This window comes from Hesperophylax consimilis, chromosome 24, assembly GCF_061612785.1.
Source record: "Hesperophylax consimilis isolate HC1 chromosome 24, BYU_Hcon_1.0, whole genome shotgun sequence".
Taxonomy (NCBI): domain Eukaryota; kingdom Metazoa; phylum Arthropoda; class Insecta; order Trichoptera; family Limnephilidae; genus Hesperophylax; species Hesperophylax consimilis.
The window spans coordinates 4315691-4335640 of NC_142859.1; the positions used below are offsets into that span (position 1 = coordinate 4315691).

Sequence of the window (19950 nt, forward strand, 5' to 3'; positions counted from 1 at the left end):
GTTTAAATAAAATTTAACAATGTTTTTTAGGCATTAAAAGTTTTGACAGATGAGGTACCTACCTACTAAAACACATTAAAAAATATTTATCTGTAATATTTATTTGAACCAGAAATGTTAAAGTAATACACTTTTCAAGAGTGGTTAATATCGTCCTGGTTGTATTCTAACAGTAGAATCGAAACATTGATTTATGGCTTTAGCCACATACAAATAGCCAGATACTCCCCCATCTCCTTCCCTTCCTCACTTTCTTCAGCCTCATGACATACCCCAATTGGGGATAGTCCCACTGGCTCTGGATAGTTGGGACTCTTGTGCCATATTTACAATTAAAAAAATATATATTACATACGCGGCGCACAGATCTTATTTCTACAGCGTTTAATTTAAATTCCCTCTTTTCTGTATCTTTCAATAATATTAATATTATCATTATCAATAGGTACCACCATTCAATTAAATTCTTGAATGAGTTTTATTATTACTTGATTAGATAGCACTAATCTATGCATTTAATCATAACTGTAATGCAGATAGGTAAATAGATTTTTATTTTTATGCGAGTATCACACAAGAGTCCCAACTGCTCCCAACCGTCTGGAGCCTGTGTGACTATGGCATGAGATGTTCTGAGATTGAAGGTAGTGGGGAGGGGAAGGATATGAGGTAGAGGAAGGTGGGGAAGTACATGGCTATTCAGATGTGGTCACCAAACATGGCTAAAGCCATTTCAATCAATTTTTCGATTCTGAATTCATGTAGGTATTTTGTTTTTAAAAGATTAATTGTGAAATATCATAAATTATTCAAATAAACTTTATATGTGCAATTGAACAATACCCTTGTTTCTCAACGAGGTTGTGGGCCTTGTATAAAACCTAAGGCCTTACTAATAAACATGTTTTAAATTTTACACAAGTCATAACAATCGTTTACCGTATGTAAATAGTTGTTGTATCGGTTTTGTAAAATTAAAAACACGTTTATTAGTAAGGTGGTTGTTTATGTTATATGTAAAGATTATTAAAAGAGTGTCTTTAGTTAAGTTATACAATAATATGTTCTTATTTGAAGGTTCTTTTTCGTTATTTAGACATTTCACTACTGGGCATGGTCAAATATATAAATAAAACATTTGAAAGTACTTTTTTTTTACGTGAGATCGCACAAGAGTCCCAATTGCTCCCAACCATCTGGAGCCATTGAGACTATGGTATTTCCCAATTGGGGTATGTTGTGAGGCTGAAGATAGTAGGAAGCGGAAGAAGATATGGAAGAGTATAAAAATTTGAAACCCACCTATCAAAAAGATATCAATACAATATCAAAATTCCAAAATGTAATACCAAACAAATGCAAAATAACTATACCTATTTAGGAATAAAGTATTTCAACAACCTTCCGATTGAAATAAAGAAATGGATATTAACATACTTAAACTAAAACTGAAGTTACACTTTCAGAAATAATTGCCTGTTTTTCCCTTTATTGATATTTATTATTAGTCTATACTCGTCTCCACTGTATTTAGATGTTCCTAATTACTCAATAATTAGTATGTAACAGAATACTATATATGTACAACTACACATATAGATAATCCAGAATTTTTAATGGTTCCTATTATATATATATATATATACTTACCTATTGCATAATGGTATTCTATTTTTCTTATAATCAGTGTAACTCGCTCACCAAGCACAAGAACCAGTTTCTTCATTGGTGAGGTTGCGAACATAAATATATTTTGTAACCATATGTACTTGTATAACATCATAACCCACTTATATATATTAAATTTAAAAAAATATATATAAAAAAAGAGGAGGTTGGGAAAGTACTTGGCTATTCAGATCCAGTCACCAAACAGGGCAAAAGCCATTTGATGAAACGTTTCAATTCTGAATGGTGGTGTTACACTATGGTGATACTGAGAGTATCTTCCACTCTGAGTGAATTTCTTTTCGATCGATCGAAGATCTTTGATTCGGTATGTACCCACAGCCTTTCAAACCATTACCAAAATCAGTCTGATAAAACAGAAAACATTTCACTACAATCTCAATATAAAGCCTTACAAAAATACCCACCAAATTGTAAAGCCTAGATCACTCATTGTTTTCTCTGCTTTCATCTGTTGAATTCTGGGTCAGAATAACTCCTCTTGAACTGTGTATTCTTAATTTTGAATGAACATCGCCGGGCAAGTGAATGTTTGTGGAGTAATACTGTATCAATTCAACCATTGTTTGTGTTTTTCAGTTCCCACTCGTGAGACCTGATGAGAAATGGACAAACTAACCGAGGAACACCATACCATAATCTCTTCGGGTAAGCCAACAGATTCAAATAATTACTTTTATAATTTACCGAACTTTTTTGATAAACATTTGATATGTTTATTTTTTAAACACACTACCATTGTATGCATAGGTAAACGCTTTAGTCTATTATCTAGTTTTGGACATAACCGTGTCTTCTTCAGGCCAGTAGGTATAACAACCAATTAAAAAAAGAGGATAATTACGGATAGTTTTGGTTGTGAGTGCTCATTTAATTTTGTATTGAAAATTTCATTTCTCTTTTAAAAGTAATTTATACGGTAATTGTTTGATACCAGATTGTTATTTGAAACGGACTGTATTTAAACTAAAATAAAAGATCAAGCGACCATGTTATTATCGATGGGAATATGAGGAGAGAGGAAAGGAAGCCTTTATATGTTGAAGATGTTTGTTCCTTTTGGATTCCTGCTGGTTTCTGGAAGATTCCGTGGGTCATTTATAGTTCATAGATGTACACCTTAAAAATCACCACACAACAATAATGTACTTGAGGATGATATTTGCACTATTTTACTGGAGTTTTCACAAGATTATTGAAACGAACTACGAAATAAAATCCAGTTTCAATAACAACTAAAATTCGAATGTAAAACAAATGACACTGGCATCGTTATTCTTTTTTCAATTCTTTTTTCTTCAAAGGTAAGACTTTTAGGAAAGGAACAAAAACAAGGGAAATAACAATTTGAGTAGGAACTGGGATTTGGAATAATCATAAAACTTTTTCAATATTAAATACAATTTTATATCTTTTATTGTAAATACTAATTGTTCGAAGGATGGTAAAATTTATCATCATCAACGAATCGAGTTCGACACTCACAGCGGGTACCTATTTACTCCTTTTTAACAATGAATTATGTCTAGTGAAAAGGTCTGTACTATTATTCTTAGGATTTTTCAAAAATACATATTATATAAGTATGAATTTTCCCATAATAAGTCAATACGTAGTTGCCTTCAGACTTCGCCCGAGATTCAATAACACTACCAATGTGATATCTTCTTGTAAGTTAAATGAATATTTCAAAGCGCAATAACATATCATGCAATTACATTGCCGTCAGAACATAACTTACCTTATTTTCATTTATTTTTTATGTGGCGCCTCTCTATATCGGTAAACTATATTGCCGTTCAGCGCTATGGGGCGAGTTAAGGGAGGGTCTTTGATCTAGAAATTCCACATAAATTTCATGAGATTTACACATATATCCTGAGCTTACTGTTCAAGAGTATTTAATGAAATAGAATTTTTGCTGTATAGTTTAGATTTTTTGCAAATATCTGCAATTCTGGCCGAACCCAACAGAGGTGAAGGTTTGGCTCAGAATGACAGGGAGATAGTTTTGATATGTAATGTATTATAGAAATATCCAGCTAATTAAGTATATATTTTACCATATTTTGGATTGATTGTGATATTCAAAGCCGTACACACGGAGGAGAATGATTTTAAATTGTGTTGACATATCGGAAGAAGTATGTAAGTGTATATCAAATCTAATGTAGCTATACAGGGTTTTCCAATAAGAGGTGTTATTTTTATATTCAATCGTAAAAGATCAATGGTTTCGTTGCTTGTGTGGCACGTAGCGCCGTCTCGTTGAAAGTAAATGTCGTCCAGATCAATACCATCCAATTCCGGCCATAAAAAATCATTAATCATCTCTCGATAGCGCAATCCATTCACCGTAACTGTTGCTCCAGCCTCATTTTCGAAAAAGTAAGGTCCAATGACTCCGCCGGACCATAAACCGCACCAAACAGTCACACGTTGAGGATAGAGAGGCTTTTCAACAATAACTCTTGGGTTTTCCGAACCCCAGATTCGACAATTTTGCTTGTTGACGAAGCCACCGAGGTGGAAATGGGCCTCATCACTCAAGATGATTTGCATTTGATTTACTCAAGTGAATTTTAATAATTTCAATGCGTTGTTGAAGCGTGCATCGTTCCATTTTTATTTATGGCGTAGTTTCTACTTGTCAAATGTCAAAAAATGACAGCTTCAAAAGTAACATCTACCGAAATAGCGGGCTATTCAAAATAAAACCTCTTATTGGAAAACCCTGTATTACTGTTGCTTAAAGTATTGTATTACAGAGTCTGGTGCTTTGTTCAGTGTATTAATTACTGTCAGGAATGTTTTATTTTGTTTTGCACACTTGTCAAGTGTTGTAGAGACAGGTGACGATACATGTGAGTGATTTGGATTTGACATTCTTTGACATGGAGGTAGTTGATTACTTTTTGGGTTGAATTATTGATGCTTATGTCAAATGATTTCTTTCGTAACATGTTCAGGTTTACTGCAGCCTTTGAAATTATTGATTGTCATACTAATATTATTTCCCTTAAGGAGAAGCAATAAGTAGTAATGAAAAAACTAGTTCAGTCCATTATATTTTTGTGTTAGTTCTATTGTGTCATTTACGGAACTCCTAAATGTTGACATGAGGTAAATGGGGGTCCGCTCGTATGTACCCCCATTTGAATCTCGTGGACCCCCAAATTTTTTTCTCGCTGACATAGACCCCCAGCAAGCCGATATCGACCCCTGGGGGTCCATATAGATCACTTTGGGAACCTCTGCTCTAGAAGGAGATACAAATACATACAAATTATTATAAACAAGTATGAGTAGACTTAGGTTTAATTAATAATGATTTAGAAGATACGATAGTATAGCCTTTTTTTACCTAGCTCTGTGCAGTTAAACAGATCCGCTACATCTGCGTACCTATGTAATAGTTATGTGATAACTTCATGTAATCTAGGTACAAGCATACAATTCGCATAAGACCTTTATACTCCTAGGCCCCAGACAACCCAATAAATTTGAGTAGATCAGGAAAATATATGTTGATCAAAAAATAATTTCGGTTTTTGAAAATGTTTGTCAATTTTTCTCTTCGAAGTAAGATAAAATTGACCTTACTTCTGGCACCAAATATTTGATTAGAACAAAAAAGAAATTGTTACCTGAATTTGTACAAAAATATATGTATGAGGTTGTTTATTACTAGATACTTAGTTTTCTCTCAAACTATTGCCATGGAAATTCTTTTCGTGGAAAAGAGAGAAATATTTTAGCATGGTCTTTATTTGGTCATTTGTTATCTTTTGAGGGGCTGACGATAGAGAGATTTCCCAAACGCAGAAAGGATTACATACGAATTCTGATTTTCTCTTATTTAATGGTGGTTCTGTATAGTTTTTCAATACTTTTCACCCCACCCAACGATCGCTCTCGGAATATGTTATAAATTTAATCGCCAGATGCCACTACTGTGACTAGATATATCCCATTTGCAAGTTATATCGGAACAAATAAAATTCCGCATCAAACACTGAATTCGAATCCGGGACTGATCCCATGGGAATTAGATGAGGTTGTCGATAACAGAGTCAGGGATGGTAATACTTAAAAAAGTGCCTTTTAGTTAGCTTAGCTTATCGGAAAATCCAGCCCCGAATCTTACAGTAAAATATAATTCACATTATATCACCCGGCCTCTCCCTTGTTTATTATAAGTTTTACTGAAGAAATGCAGAAAAATGACGTTTTTACGTCTCTACGTAAGTTGAAAGCAAAACGCTATCTAAGTCTAATTTCAAAATTTAAATTATAAAATAAATGTTTTTAATTAAATTTAGCTATACAGTGGTCCTGTCGTTGAGAGTTCCGTTATAACATATCCTTTTGTTGCGTGCATAGCTTATGGGAAAGAGGGAGAGGTTATGAGCGATCAGTCGCCGCCTATACCTGGCGTCGCCCGAGATTTGGATTGAAAAGTGTGGCACCAAATCAACAAACAATGTTGGCTGTCGCATTTTTAACAGCTGAATACATATTGAAAAGCTCCATAGCTCATGATGGAAATGACGCTGCGAGGTCTACACGTTTATCCAGAAATTATAGCTCTCCGTTTGACTGTATTTGCTACGGTAACCGGATAAATCATCACAATGATAATTCATCACATCTTAAAAAAGTTATACATATAAAGTCATGGAAAGTGATCAAACAAAAACTTTATTAACTGGGCTATGTAGGTTAGGTTCATAGACATATGAATATTAGTAGACCTGCCCTAAGTGATTAAAAGCGTATTATCCCCACTCCCCATACCGGTTCCATTGGAGCCGGCTGGGCTCGCGTATGGCCTCAAGTGAAATTTGAAAACGTGACGTCATCATTCTTGTGCGAACTATGGTCGAGGCATCATCGGTTCATTTTACGAAATAACACGGCAAAATGTTGACTTGTGATATGAAAACTTGTAAAAATAGATGTGAAAAAGAGAATAAACCCAATTGTCGTATTACATTCCATATATAAGCATTATTTTACTTTATTTTAAGCATATTCACATCGTATAATATGAATCAGTTGTTACTATCACATCGAGAAACGTCTGGACGCGAAACACAAAGCTGGTTGGTTGCTGGGAAGTAAATTATGAACATTTATAAAAGTGTCTTAACTAAATACTTAAACGAAATATTCGACTGTGAAAATAGAACCGAATTTTTTTGCCGAATTTGGACTTAGCAAATTTGTTCATAACGTGGCGAGTAATTTGCGCTCCCATGTAAAAATGTCTATTCATTCAAAAGCAGATTTTACTTTTAAGAAGTAAATGGTGATATTATAATGCGAGATGCCTATTTACTGTCAGATTGATTTATTGACGAATCACAGTCAGCTTCACTCCCTTCGTTCTTCAACAGTTGATTTTACCCCTCGCCATTATCTTCTCGTCTATTAATTCCTATGTCTGTGGATTTCTGCTTTTTGACTAACTGACGTGTACCCGGCGTTGCTCGACTTTTCTCTACTTTCTAAAAATATAATATGTATATATTATATGTATATACAGGGTTTTCCAATAAGAGGTGTCATTTTGAATAGCCCGCTATTTCAGTAGATGTTACTTTTGAAGCTGTCATTTGACAAGTAGAAACTACGCCATTGATAAAAATGAAAAAAGATAACGATACACGCTTCAACAACGCATTGAAATTATTAAAATTCACTTGAGTGAATCAAATGCAAATCATCTTGAGTGATGAGCCCCATTTCCACCTCGGTGGCATCGTCAACAAGCAAAATTGTCGCATCTGGGGCTCGGAAAACCCAAGAGTTATTGTTGAAAAGCCTCTCTATCCTTAACGTGTGACTGTTTGGTGCGGTTTATGGTCCGGCGGAGTCATTGGACCTTACTTTTTCGAAAATGAGGCTGGAGCAACAGTTACGGTGAATGGCTTGCGCTATCGAGAGATGATTAATGATTTTTTATGGCCGGAATTGGATGGTATTGATCTAGACAACGTTTACTTTCAACAGGACGGCGCTACGTGCCACACAAGCAACGAAACCATTGATCTTTTACGATTGAATATCAACATAACACCTCTTATTGGAAAACCTTGTATATATATAAACCTTCCGGAAGAAATTCTCTAAATGATAGTAAAAACCCTATCAACATCCGTTTCGTAATTTAGAAGAAGTAAGCGCACAAACAGACGGACGATGATGGCGACTTTATTTTATTATAACAGAGAAGAGATTTGAGGCTGCAATGTCTATTTGATAAAATGTAGGTAAAATACCATGTTGCCATACTTGGGTACGGGAAAATAATGTAATTGTTTAATTACGCATTGTTTGTTTGAGGAATTTTTATTGGCAATCTTCCATGTCAGGCGAAGTGTGTGAAAAACTGCGATCACCGTTCTTTGGGCACCCATTATGGTGATTCTGAAGATTTACTTTTACGTTTTCATTCAATTATAATACAAGTAGTCAGGTTAGGGGCGTGTTAGTTTTCCATAGTACCTACCGCTAATTTATTGTCCCGTTTTAGGTAAAGATTGAGATGGGCTAGAAGCCATACTGAACATGGCCGAAGTTTAGCTTGATACCACAATGCCGACCATCAGCGGGACTCTAAAATCTAATCCTCTCCCCTGACTCCTTGTACTTGCAAATATAACCACGCTAACAATCAGATGAGAGTTAGGGTTGCCAGATGTCCGGGTTTGGACCGGACAGTGCGGTTTTTTGAACGGCTGTCCGGTCTAGAAAATTTTGGAAAACCGGACAATAGAATGTCCGGTTTTTGTGAAATTACGCGACATAAATACCTCACTCACGAGATAATTTACAGAGCAAAAGCCGTGAGCGATTCTGGCGGGTGGTAGTAAGACTTGCTCAAATCTATTGACAATGGTACAATATGTGTGCAGTATTCCCGTCTCCAATGCCTTCGCAGAAAGAGTTTTTAGTGTAAGAAAGAAATCGACTAGCGAATTATATGATTTCTTCAATTTAAATGTCAGGTGCACTGGATTAATATATACAATTTCACGCAATAAACGGTTATTTAAAGCAGTAGCATCTAGTGCCAAATATGTTAAAAAGTGATTTTTTGCTTTCGTTGTGTTCACCCTCAGAAATTTTCGGTAATTTTCTCAGTTTGTTTTGGCCAAAATCAAAGGGGTTTATGATTATCAAAGGATCTTTTGATTTTCGACAAATTGTATAAAAAATAAACAAAGGGGGGGGGGGACCCTTTGATAAAAAATGTTCGTTTTTTTTATCTGGACCATCTGGCAGCTCTAGTCACGAGAGAGTATGCAACACTGGGGGAATACATGGCGTTGCAGAATAGCGCAATATCTTTTCACGATGATTTCGTCTCTCACTCTGCATGCCGCCTCAAGTCCAGAAAACTCTTCTGCAAGGAAGGAGGAGAGAAGGATATCCGGATTGCTCTCACTCCAAAAGATAAGTGGAAACTTGTGGTGGCAATCAGTTGACGTGAAAAATGCCCATCTCGTACACGACCGCACTGAGAGACACCGTGGGTTCTTACCGTAAACCCTGGTCCTCCGTCGATAGGATAACATCCTCCCACAGCCATTATGACCTGATGGTGGGGCCTTAAAGAGTCAGCGATGTGTGAATGCGGTGCGGTACAGATCACCGAACATGTGATCAACGAATGCCCGCTCCATTCATTCACCGGTGGGATTACATGTTGTGAATCAACCGGTCCTAAGAAAGGGTCGCTAGCTAGTTACGTATGTTGTACGTACTTACATGTCGTGAACCAACCTGTCCTAAGAAAGGGTCGCTAGCTAGTACGTGTGTTGTAGGTACTTACATGTTGTGAATCAACTTGTCCTAAGAAAGGGTCGCTAGCTAGTTACGTATGTTGTACTTACATGTTAGTGTTTAATTATCTTACAACCTAAAGATTTTATCTTTTACCTCAGATAGGCATCATCTGTATATAATAATGAATGCTTAATTGTCAAAGAAGAACTTGTGACAATGACGTTGCATTTAAAAATAGAATATCAGACGCGTGTTAATAATTGCGTAATTTAATAATTATTGTAGTTATTTTATAAATTAATTATAAGTATTTATTTTATCTGACACGACACATAAAACACCCAGTGATTATAACGGCACAATGTATTTATGCACTTTGCTCGAATATTTCGTAATAAAATCATTTTATTAGTTGTTCACTTGCAAATAAATTAGTTTTTTTTATTAATCTACTACTCATATATTTTAAAATCGTGGCAGCTTAGGCATATTGTTTTATGATTCACGCTAGAACGTGGTTCATTTGTACATATTGTGTGTCATGCTTAGACAAATTTTTTACATTATCTGCTGCAAAACTAGTCAAATTTTAAATAATATTTAATTTGCTACCACTTTTTTCTTATCTTTCTACTTAAACTAAGAGAACATCACCTCATTGCAGGATTGTTTGCTATTTGTCATTGGGTTCAATTCCGAAACCCGGCGCCTCAACGATTGAATCGATAGGTTTCCTGATAAACGTTTAGTAAAACACCAATGTATTATCATGATGTCGGAACACGTGTTCATAAAAATCCTAATATGGCGAGCATTTTGTCATTATATATTATCAAGACAAACGCACGTGCATGAACACGTGTTCCGATATATTAGGTATTTATTAAAATTTTATCAGGAAACGGCCAGTCCCGTTTTTGATCGGATTACCAATCATTTAAAGAGATTCTTAATAAATTAGCAACACTGATTTTTTCCATGTACCTAGGTTATAAATAATACGTATTATACATATAAATAATAATATTTTTTCATCATTGTCCTTTCTTAAATAATAAGATTTTATATAAGTCCCATTTGATAAAAACTGAATGTCACCCTATCTGTCTTTATTATCTACTTTGCTACTTCTTTTGAATAATGATTAGTTATGGTTCAAATATTGTTACAATATACTGTCAAATTACCCATCTGGTAACACATCTAATACTCATTTTTTATTTAATTTTGAAATATTTTGTGTTTGTATGTAGAATTACTTTATGTTTGTGATACTCTTATGTTTGCTTCACTCAAATGTAAATTGTTAACCTCGATACAGGCTTAGTCCTAGTGAGGTTGATTTTTATGTGAAAAAAAAAAGTTTTATGAATAGTGAGATGCAATAAATAAATAAATACGTATTAGTTTTAACTCACTAGTAGAGTTATAAGTTACTAGTTTTACGTATTAGATCTAAGTCACTAGTTATAAGTCTCAGTGCCTGGTTGCTAGCTGTAAGTTTTAGTTTTATGTCACTAGTTATAAATCTTATTTGTAAGTCGCTAGTAATAATTCTCAACTGCAAGTTATTAGTTATAAGTTAGTGACTAGTAATATTGTAGAGTTATATTAAGTTGTAAAGCGCCCTTGAGCGCATTTTCCGCGCAGAAAACGGCGATATATGTATAAATAATACAATCATTGTTATTCTCCACCTTCCTCTTTCTTTCCTTTTTTCTTCCTCCATAACATTTCCCAATTACGCAGATGCCATAGTTCCAATTGCCCCCGAGAGCTGGTATTGTTGTGTGGTACCTTATAACATCATAATGCGGTTTTTCATAAAACAACAGTATCTATAATGTCTTCCACTTTTTCTCATAAAAATATCTGCTTACCCTTCGAGAAAAAAACATGATATTTTATAATGTGTCCCCCCTTCGTTTACTTCAAAATCAATCGGATAACCCCAAAATGTTATCAGGAGCACATAAAATCAAACGGGTGTTCGAATAGCACTTCTACGCGGTTAACCCCTTACCTCTGACCCGAGTCCCTCTGCTGCAAGGCGGTATCACCCCACCGGGCTATACGGGACCATCTACTTCTACTATTCAGGGTGTATCGGCACGTACCCGACAAACTTTAACCAGCTATTCCTTAGCATATTTGGAGTAAAAAATCTTATGTGCACTTTGCTGTCCGGTTTTTTTTTAACACAAAATTTATTATTCATATTTTCACCACATGTCACCACTGTTTTATCCTTTGTCACAGTTTGAAAACCCATCTGGCAATATTTTATTCGAATTCCGTTGAATAATGCACGTGTGTACCTATATTGGCGCACTTTTACAATCACAACGAAATGGCACGGCACCATTCGTCTCATTTTTAACTATTATTATTTAGTGTGTGCGAAAGAGCGAAGACGCTTTTCGACATACTTGCTTATAACAGCTGTTGAACACGAAAAGCAATGCCAATGACAGTGATGTTGTGTGGAAATTTTTAATTTTTTTGTTTTTAATTGGAAAAAAATGCTACCGGACAGCAAAGTGCCTATAACATTTTTTACTCCAAATGTGCTAAGGAATAGCTGGTTAAAGTTTGTCGGGTTAGTGCCGATACACCCTGTATAGTCCAGGGCTTAATAATGATATGGATGACATGCGGCGCTTTCTTCACACCTGGTGATCGAAATTTGTTGTAATATGACAATAATACATTAATATTTAATCATTTAAGAAGAAGATAATATTAATAAATCGAAACGAAACATGAAACAGAACAATGCACCGAAAATAAAAAGTAACGGTCGTAACTGGGAATCGAACCCACGATCTCTGTCTTACCGGGGCAACGCCTCTAACCACTAGGCCATTGTGTCGTTATTTTACGTAATTTTTGTCGACCTCATATTTCAGCAGGCGAATAAGGTCCTCGACGCTCATCCCACGTGCATTACGATGAAAAACGATCTTAAGGCGATGCACTACGTCGTGTAATATTTTGAATCGAGCCGCTATCAATAACACACCTTACGTAGATGGCGATAAGGTATTTAGTCTATGGCGATAAGGCTTAAATTCCCGCTTCACACCATCCGCCTGTTTTGATTTATGCAAGAAAAAAGCATGGCCAAAAAGTACCTTTTATTTTATTTTGTGGATGTTCAGGCACAAATATTTAAATGTTTTTCGATCATTTTATAAATAACATAATTTGCCACATTATACAATAAAACCACAACCGAAAATGGGTTCGTAAGTAGGAGATTTTGAACTTTAAAGCAGTCTTCGTAGGCCTATACATTATTTTTTCTGGGCTTATAAAAAGACTTATCTAAAAAAATACTCGATTATTTCAGAGGCCAAGATGTATTCTACTCGTAGTATTTAATTAAAGCATCTGAAACATTTCTAGGCGATTACATTTTTAAACCAAAAACACATGATTTTAAATTACTACGTAGTGCATCGCCTTAAGAGGAAGCTACAAACCCAAAATATGTATATTCTTGGTATACCAAGAATTAAAATCGCTTGACAAACGGAGTCTAGAAACGTTCAATTTCAAGCACAAAACTGGTTTTTATTTATTTTGTAAATAATTTTATAAGAAAGCAAAAAAGTTAATCAAGATAACAAGATAAGAGTCACAGATAATCTTAGCTGTAATACTGTATTTTTAAAAAGTTGTTTCCTTTGTGCGTTCGTACATTTCTATTGAAAAAATATTTTTTTTAGTAGTTTACATTTATATTTTTCATTGAGTAATTTATTTTTTTATTTGTATTCAACTCAAGCGAAACGATAGAAAAACCTTTAATTTATCTAAAGCATATTTTTTGGTATTCATAATGTACACCAGTTCGTTATAAATATTAATCAAACTAGTCTTCTTCTTCTTTCGTATGGCATTAAGCTTCGCCTTAACAAAAATACTGATTTCGGTTGTCGGTGCGTGATTATGTGTTTTTTTAAGTTCGCTAAAGTTTGTGTTAATTTTGAAGGTAAATGTCTATTGGTCAACAAAGAAAAATATAATTGTATTATAAAGAAAAATTACAATATGTATTTGGTTTTGAAAATACTTCTAGCTTTATAAGTCCTACAATAATTACAATATCCCGTAATTTTTTGAGGGTCTGCTTAGTTTATTATAATATTATTGAGTCGTCATTGGTTCATTTTCGATAGGAACTGGTGAAGATATTGAAGTACAGATATTTATCTACCTGGTGTATTTTGGTAATTCGCATAGACTTCATATTGATAGACTTGCCCTGACGTGAAATCTGGCAATCATTTCGAAGAGCTGAGGCGAACCACGTGACTATATTTTTGGCACCAATAGGGTTCGACAATGCTGAAACCGCAGGAGAGCGTACATTGAAATAAGCAGACCATGCGCAGAAAAGTAAAGTAAGGCAAAGGTTTGCAGCGCAATCCATTGTGGGACTTTTCTGTGCAGGATCTGAATGTTCGTTTTTAAACAAACCGCCTGGCATACCGACGCTAAAAATGAGTGGGGTGGGTAAATTGTAATGCAATTATAAAAGTGTAATCGTTCTAAAATATACCCGGTCGTTACACAAAATAATCTAGATATAAAATATTACATACATATATAAAAAAAATTGAACAAACTTTAGTGTGAGAGTTCTTATTTAGATCGAGTACCTCATAAATACTTATCATATGTATAGAGTAAAGTTGTAATTAAAAAGAAAAATAAGTAGGAAAAATGCTAGCAATTGCATTAAAAATATTAGAAACATTAACATAGGTATCTGTGTAGGTGTAGAAATTAAAAATAAATTAAATAGTATTATATTAAATTTAAGAAACAAGCCCGAACTTCTATGTACCCGATTTAGGATTGGTAGTTAAGTTTCTATGCAGCTAGCAGTTTGCTCGCCATTGTAAAAAGGACTAGTAATTCGGAATTTTCGAGGACTGAATAGTGATATTTCAATGCGAGTTGCCTGTAAAAAAGAGAGAGAGAGAAAGAAACAAAACAAAAAGGAAACAAAATTGTAAAAAAAACGTACTGTCAGACTCATTTATTGACAGATCACAGAAATGAAGACGGTCAAACCTGGTTGGTCTATAAATTTGAATGTCTATGGTAATTCGTTACTTTTCTTCCTTGTTATCGAGCCCTACCCAACAAACCTTAAACTTGACGCGTAATCTACTCTGCAAATTGTGCAAACTGCAGTAAGTTTATCGAGTGTTTTATGATATGTTTTATTTGGCCTTTGAGTGGCGAATGGTCGAGTCGTGCGGCGATAAACCTGGCTTATCGTGTATCGGAAGCAACGAGGGGCTTGCTCGCAATAAAAACTTTTATGGTTTGCCACATTTCCAACCCGAACTAACCGATCGTCAGGTGCAGTCGATCGAATAATATCAATAATGATAACCAAGGTTGTTCAATATATTCATAGATAGTGGAGATACGGCATGGAAAGTGCCGACTGTCGCTGAACCAATCAAATTTAATGCATTTGATGTGTAGGTAGAAACAAAAGAGGGGTACCACCACAGACATAGGAATTAATAGACGAGAAGATAATGGCGAGGGGTAAAATCAACTGTTGAAGAACGAAGGGGGTGAAGCTGACTGATTCGTCAATAAATCAATCTGACAGTAAATAGGCATCTCGCATTATAATATCACCATTTACTTCTTAAAAGTAAAATCTGCTTTTGAATGAATAGACATTTTTACATGGGAGCGCAAATTACTCGCCACGTTATGAACTAATTTGCGAAGTCCAAATTCGGCAAAGTAAGGCAGCTTCTATTTTCAGAGTCGTAGTTAGTTTCAGAGTATTTAGTTAAGACACTTTTACAAATGTTTCATAATTTACTTACCCCAGTAAACAACGATGAGCACACTTGAGAATCGCTACATAGTGATGTGATAGTATATGTTTCTAAAACTGATCCATATAATACGGTGTGAATAAGCTTAAAATAAAGTAAAATAATGCTTACTTATGGAATGTAATACGACAATTGGGTTTATTCTCTTTTTTCACATCTATTTTTACAAGTTTTCATATCACAAGTCAACATTTTGCCGTGTTATTTCGTAAAATGAACCGATGATGCCTCGACCATAGTTCGCACAAGAATGATGACGTCATGTTTTCAAATTTCACTTGAGGCCATACGCGAGCACAGCCGGCTCCAATGGAACCGGTATGGGGAGTGGGGATAATACGCTTTTAATCACCTAGGGCAGGTCTACTAATATTCATATGTCTATGATCGATGCCCATAATGAATGATTTGACAAACAATCAGTACAGCACGAATATGTTATGAGGAAGTCGGAACACGTGTTCTTCAAAACAATATTTTCGAACTTCGTTAGGCCGCCACCTGCGTTGAAGACGTGTTCAGATGTATTTAATTTATTTACTAATATTTTATTAGGAAATGGTCATCCAGTCACCTTTTTAACAGTATCAGATAAAACAAAGCCGTACTCATTATTGTCCGTGCGCACGCCAGCTTCCGAGTGGTTCCGATTACGAGTAAGAGTTGGGATTAAAGTACGAAATGAGTGGAAAAAATTAATGTCTAAAAGACCGAGCAACACCGGATATAAAATTACTGTCTAAAAGACCGAGCAACACCGGATATAAAATTACTGTCTAAAAGACCGAGCAACACCGGATATAAAATTACTGTCTAAAAGACCGAGCAACACCGGATATAAAATTACTGTCTAAAAGACCGAGCAACACCGGATATAAAATTATTGCCTAAAAGACCGAGCAACACCGGATATAAAATTACTGTCTAAAAGACCGAGCAACACCGGATATAAAATTACTGTCTAAAAGACCGAGCAACACCGGATATAAAATTACTGTCTAAAAGACCGAGCAACACCGGATATAAAATTACTTTCTAAAAGACCGAGCAACACCGGATATAAAATTACTGTCTAAAAGACCGAGCAACATCGGATATAAAAGTGTTTTGTTTTTATGTTGTTGTGCGTATTTAGATGTTCTTTGCCTTTAAAAAACACAAAAATGTAAAAAGTCCAGTTGGGCGTGAAAAATCAAATAAATATATGAATATCATTTCGGTGAAAGGGAGAAATCAGTAGGTTAACAATTTCCATTTTCGTGACGACTCGAATAGCCTGGTTTGAATTATTAATATGTTTTAGCATATTTCTGACGAAGCGCCTTGTCAGCGGCGCCCTGTTGCGGCGGACCTGATGAAAAAAACGCATTTGCCCAGCAATAAAGGGTATTATGTTTTTACGAAATTTTGTCACGTTTCGTTTAATTGACTGGGACGTAATGGATGACAGTGGCGTAGAGTACTTGTTTTCAAGCTACATTTTGGTTTATGTTTAATTTGTTTATTTGAATAAGTTCTTTATGATAGAAGTTCTAAAGTTGTTCTTATAAGGTTTTCCAATTCAGATATTGAAGGAATTACAGGTCCCACAAAATACATTTCAGAAAACTCATCGTATCACATCGTAGAACACATAATAATCTTATTTTCATAAAAAAATGTAGCAATGCGTGTGTACCGGATTCAGTGGTTTCTGGTCGCTCGGCGTTAGAGCGTTGGAGGTCAAATTGGACTAATTGTAGGCAAAAGTAGAACCAATTTTTTTGCTTCGTCCCTCATCTAAATAAAATAAATAAACTGAGATATTCTTAATTCCCATAGATCAGTTCCAATTTTGAAAGTGACAATTCAAATAATTGACTGTTAAAAAATATTATGTTGTTGCAGGTTGGTAGGTACTCTATCGCTTGTCTGAATTATCAAAACAAATGATCTTAGGACGGGTTGTTTTAGAAAATTTGAAACATTCATCATATACAATAAAGTTCTGTGAAAGTCCTATTGAAGTTCTGTTATTGTATTAACATGGGCCAGTTGCTTCACAAAACTGAAATAATAATAGAACTTGAATAAAACTTTCACAGTCTTTGAAAATTAACTGTGAAATTTGATGACTTGTTCAAATTTTCGACGGGTTGATTCACATAATTTGAGCAATTTCAAAGTTAATACTCAAGTTCTATTAAAGTTCTATTTTATATCATTAGAGGCCAGTTGTTTCACACAATCGAAATAATAACAGAACTTGGATAGAACTTTCGCAGAATGTGAAAAAAAACTTCAAAATTTGATGAATTGTACAAATTCTGTCAAACTACCCGTCCTTACAATTTTGAAAATGATGAAAATTGAAAGCGAGATCATTGAACCGGAGTTACAGACTTGTTGCATCCGAAATTAGTATTTTAAATTAACTTATCTAAGAATATTATATACTTTTTGTGATCCCATCCAAATTTCTCACAGATAAAATACTGCACCGTACTCCACTGGCATCATGTAAAATTTTTAATTTTTTCAGAAAAAATTATAACAGTTTCAAGTGACGGGCAACGGTCAGCATCATTACGGACACGCCCTCTGTGCTTTTTCGACTCGTTCTTCCGTGAAATTATTTGATAACAGTTTCTGTGATTTCTATGGCAGTTGTTTTCTAGACGCGTCATTTTTAGTAAATTATAATATTTTTTGACCGATTGAATAATACTGTAGTGGAGGGCCGTGTTGGTGTTTATTACCGTTTTAATTATAAAATAAAATCGTCATTTTTATTTGTTGGTCATGGTCGTTTGGAAGTATTCAGGTCGAATCAATATTGTATTGTTTGCTAAGATGCAATATTAAATAATATAGATGTAAATGTTTTTTTTATAGAATTTTTTTTTAATGTGAATACCGCACAAGAATCCCAACTGCCTGGAGCCAGTGAGACTATGGCATCCCAATGAAGTGAGTATGATGTGAGGCTAAAGGTAGTGGGGATGATAGAAAAAGGTGGGGAAGTACCTGGCTATGCAGATCTGGTCACCAAACACGGCAAAAGCCATTTCAAGCAACGTATTATATATACAGGGTTTTCCAATAAGAGGTGTTATTTTGAATAGCCTGCTATTTCGGCAGATGTTACCTTTGAAGCTGTCATTTTTTGACATTTGACAAGTAGAAACTACGCCATTAATAAAAATGCAACGATACACGCTTCTACAACGCATTGAAATTATTAAAATTCACTTGAGTGAATCAAATGCAAATCATCTTGAGTGATGAGGCCCATTTCCACCTCGGTGGCTTCGTCAACAAGCAAAATTGTCGCATCTGGGGCTCGGAAAACCCAAGAGTTATTGTTGAAAAGCCTCTCTATCCTCAACGTGTGACTGTTTGGTGCGGTTTATGGTCCGGCGGAGTCATTGGACCTTACTTTTTCGAAAATGAGGCTGGAGCAACAGTTACGGTGAATGGATTGCGCTATCGAAAGATGATTAATGATTTTTTATGGCCGGAATTGGATGGTATTGATCTGGACAACATTTACTTTCAACGAGACGGCGCTACGTGCCACACAAGCAACGAAACCATTGATCTTTTACGATTGAATATCCAAATAACACCTCTTATTGGAAAACCCTGTATAATATTATCATCTTCAGTACTTTATCACCTTTGTTCAGTTTGCAATGTTTTCTGTGTATTTCAAATGCGCTAATTCATCTAATTTTTTAATTTTCCGTATAATCTAATACTGTTTTTTAAACTGAATAAAATTATCTTCCCGGTGTGTGCATTTAAAATAAACATTACTTTTTCTAAATAATAAAATTTTAATATCCAACGTGAAAAATGTTGTCAAAAACGCAAACCACATGTTAACTTAATTTTCTACTCCAATCGTAGAAAAATTGAGCGTACTCGATATTTCGAAAACATATTCGTTGTGTTTAAGGAATTTGTAATAAAATTGTAACTTCACTTTTATCTCGTTCATATAATAAAACAATATATTTTAAAGTTAAGCCGATTGTTAAGATAGCGGTGCCAAATATGAATCATTAATTTTGGCTTAATTTAGGATTTTATTAATGGCATTAAATAAATATTTGAATAATTAAACATTAATTAATTTTAACATTATTACATATTTAAGGCAAACTGGAAAGAATTATTATTTCTCTTTCTAACGTCAAAAAATAACGTATTTCCGCTTGATAGAAACAATGATAAAAATGCTTTTATGAAATATGAACGCCCGGTCATATATGACCCTAAAACGCTGGAGGGGTCAAGACCAGTCAGGTCGGAAAAATCTTCGGAAAATAACTTAAACCACTTGGCATTTCGTATGTAAATTTATTTTTGAGTTATACATATCCGGTCTATTCTGTCAATGTCAACATGGTAGCCGTGTTTGATAGTAAATTTTTAGTGACATTCTAGTAATAATAACGTTACCTTTTCGGCAGCTAGATCTCCGGCGTAGCAGTACTAAAAATATAGTAATAAAAATACTTGCATAAAATATGGACGTCCGGTCATATATGGCCCTAAAACGCTAGAGGGGTTAAAGTCTTCCACTATACTGAATGATATTAAC

At 34.7% G+C, this 19950-nt stretch overlaps 1 protein-coding gene across 1 annotated transcript in view; it reads left to right on the top strand.

The window, feature by feature from the left end:
• cyst (rho guanine nucleotide exchange factor 18 cysts) overlaps positions 1-19950 on the top strand; it is a 183990-nt gene that overhangs the window by 1132 nt on the left and 162908 nt on the right. The window contains exon 2 of the mRNA XM_089646421.1: positions 2269-2337. Within this exon, the coding sequence (XP_089502547.1) occupies positions 2295-2337 (43 nt within the window). The 5' untranslated portion in view covers positions 2269-2294. The remainder of the gene's footprint in view (positions 1-2268; positions 2338-19950) is intronic.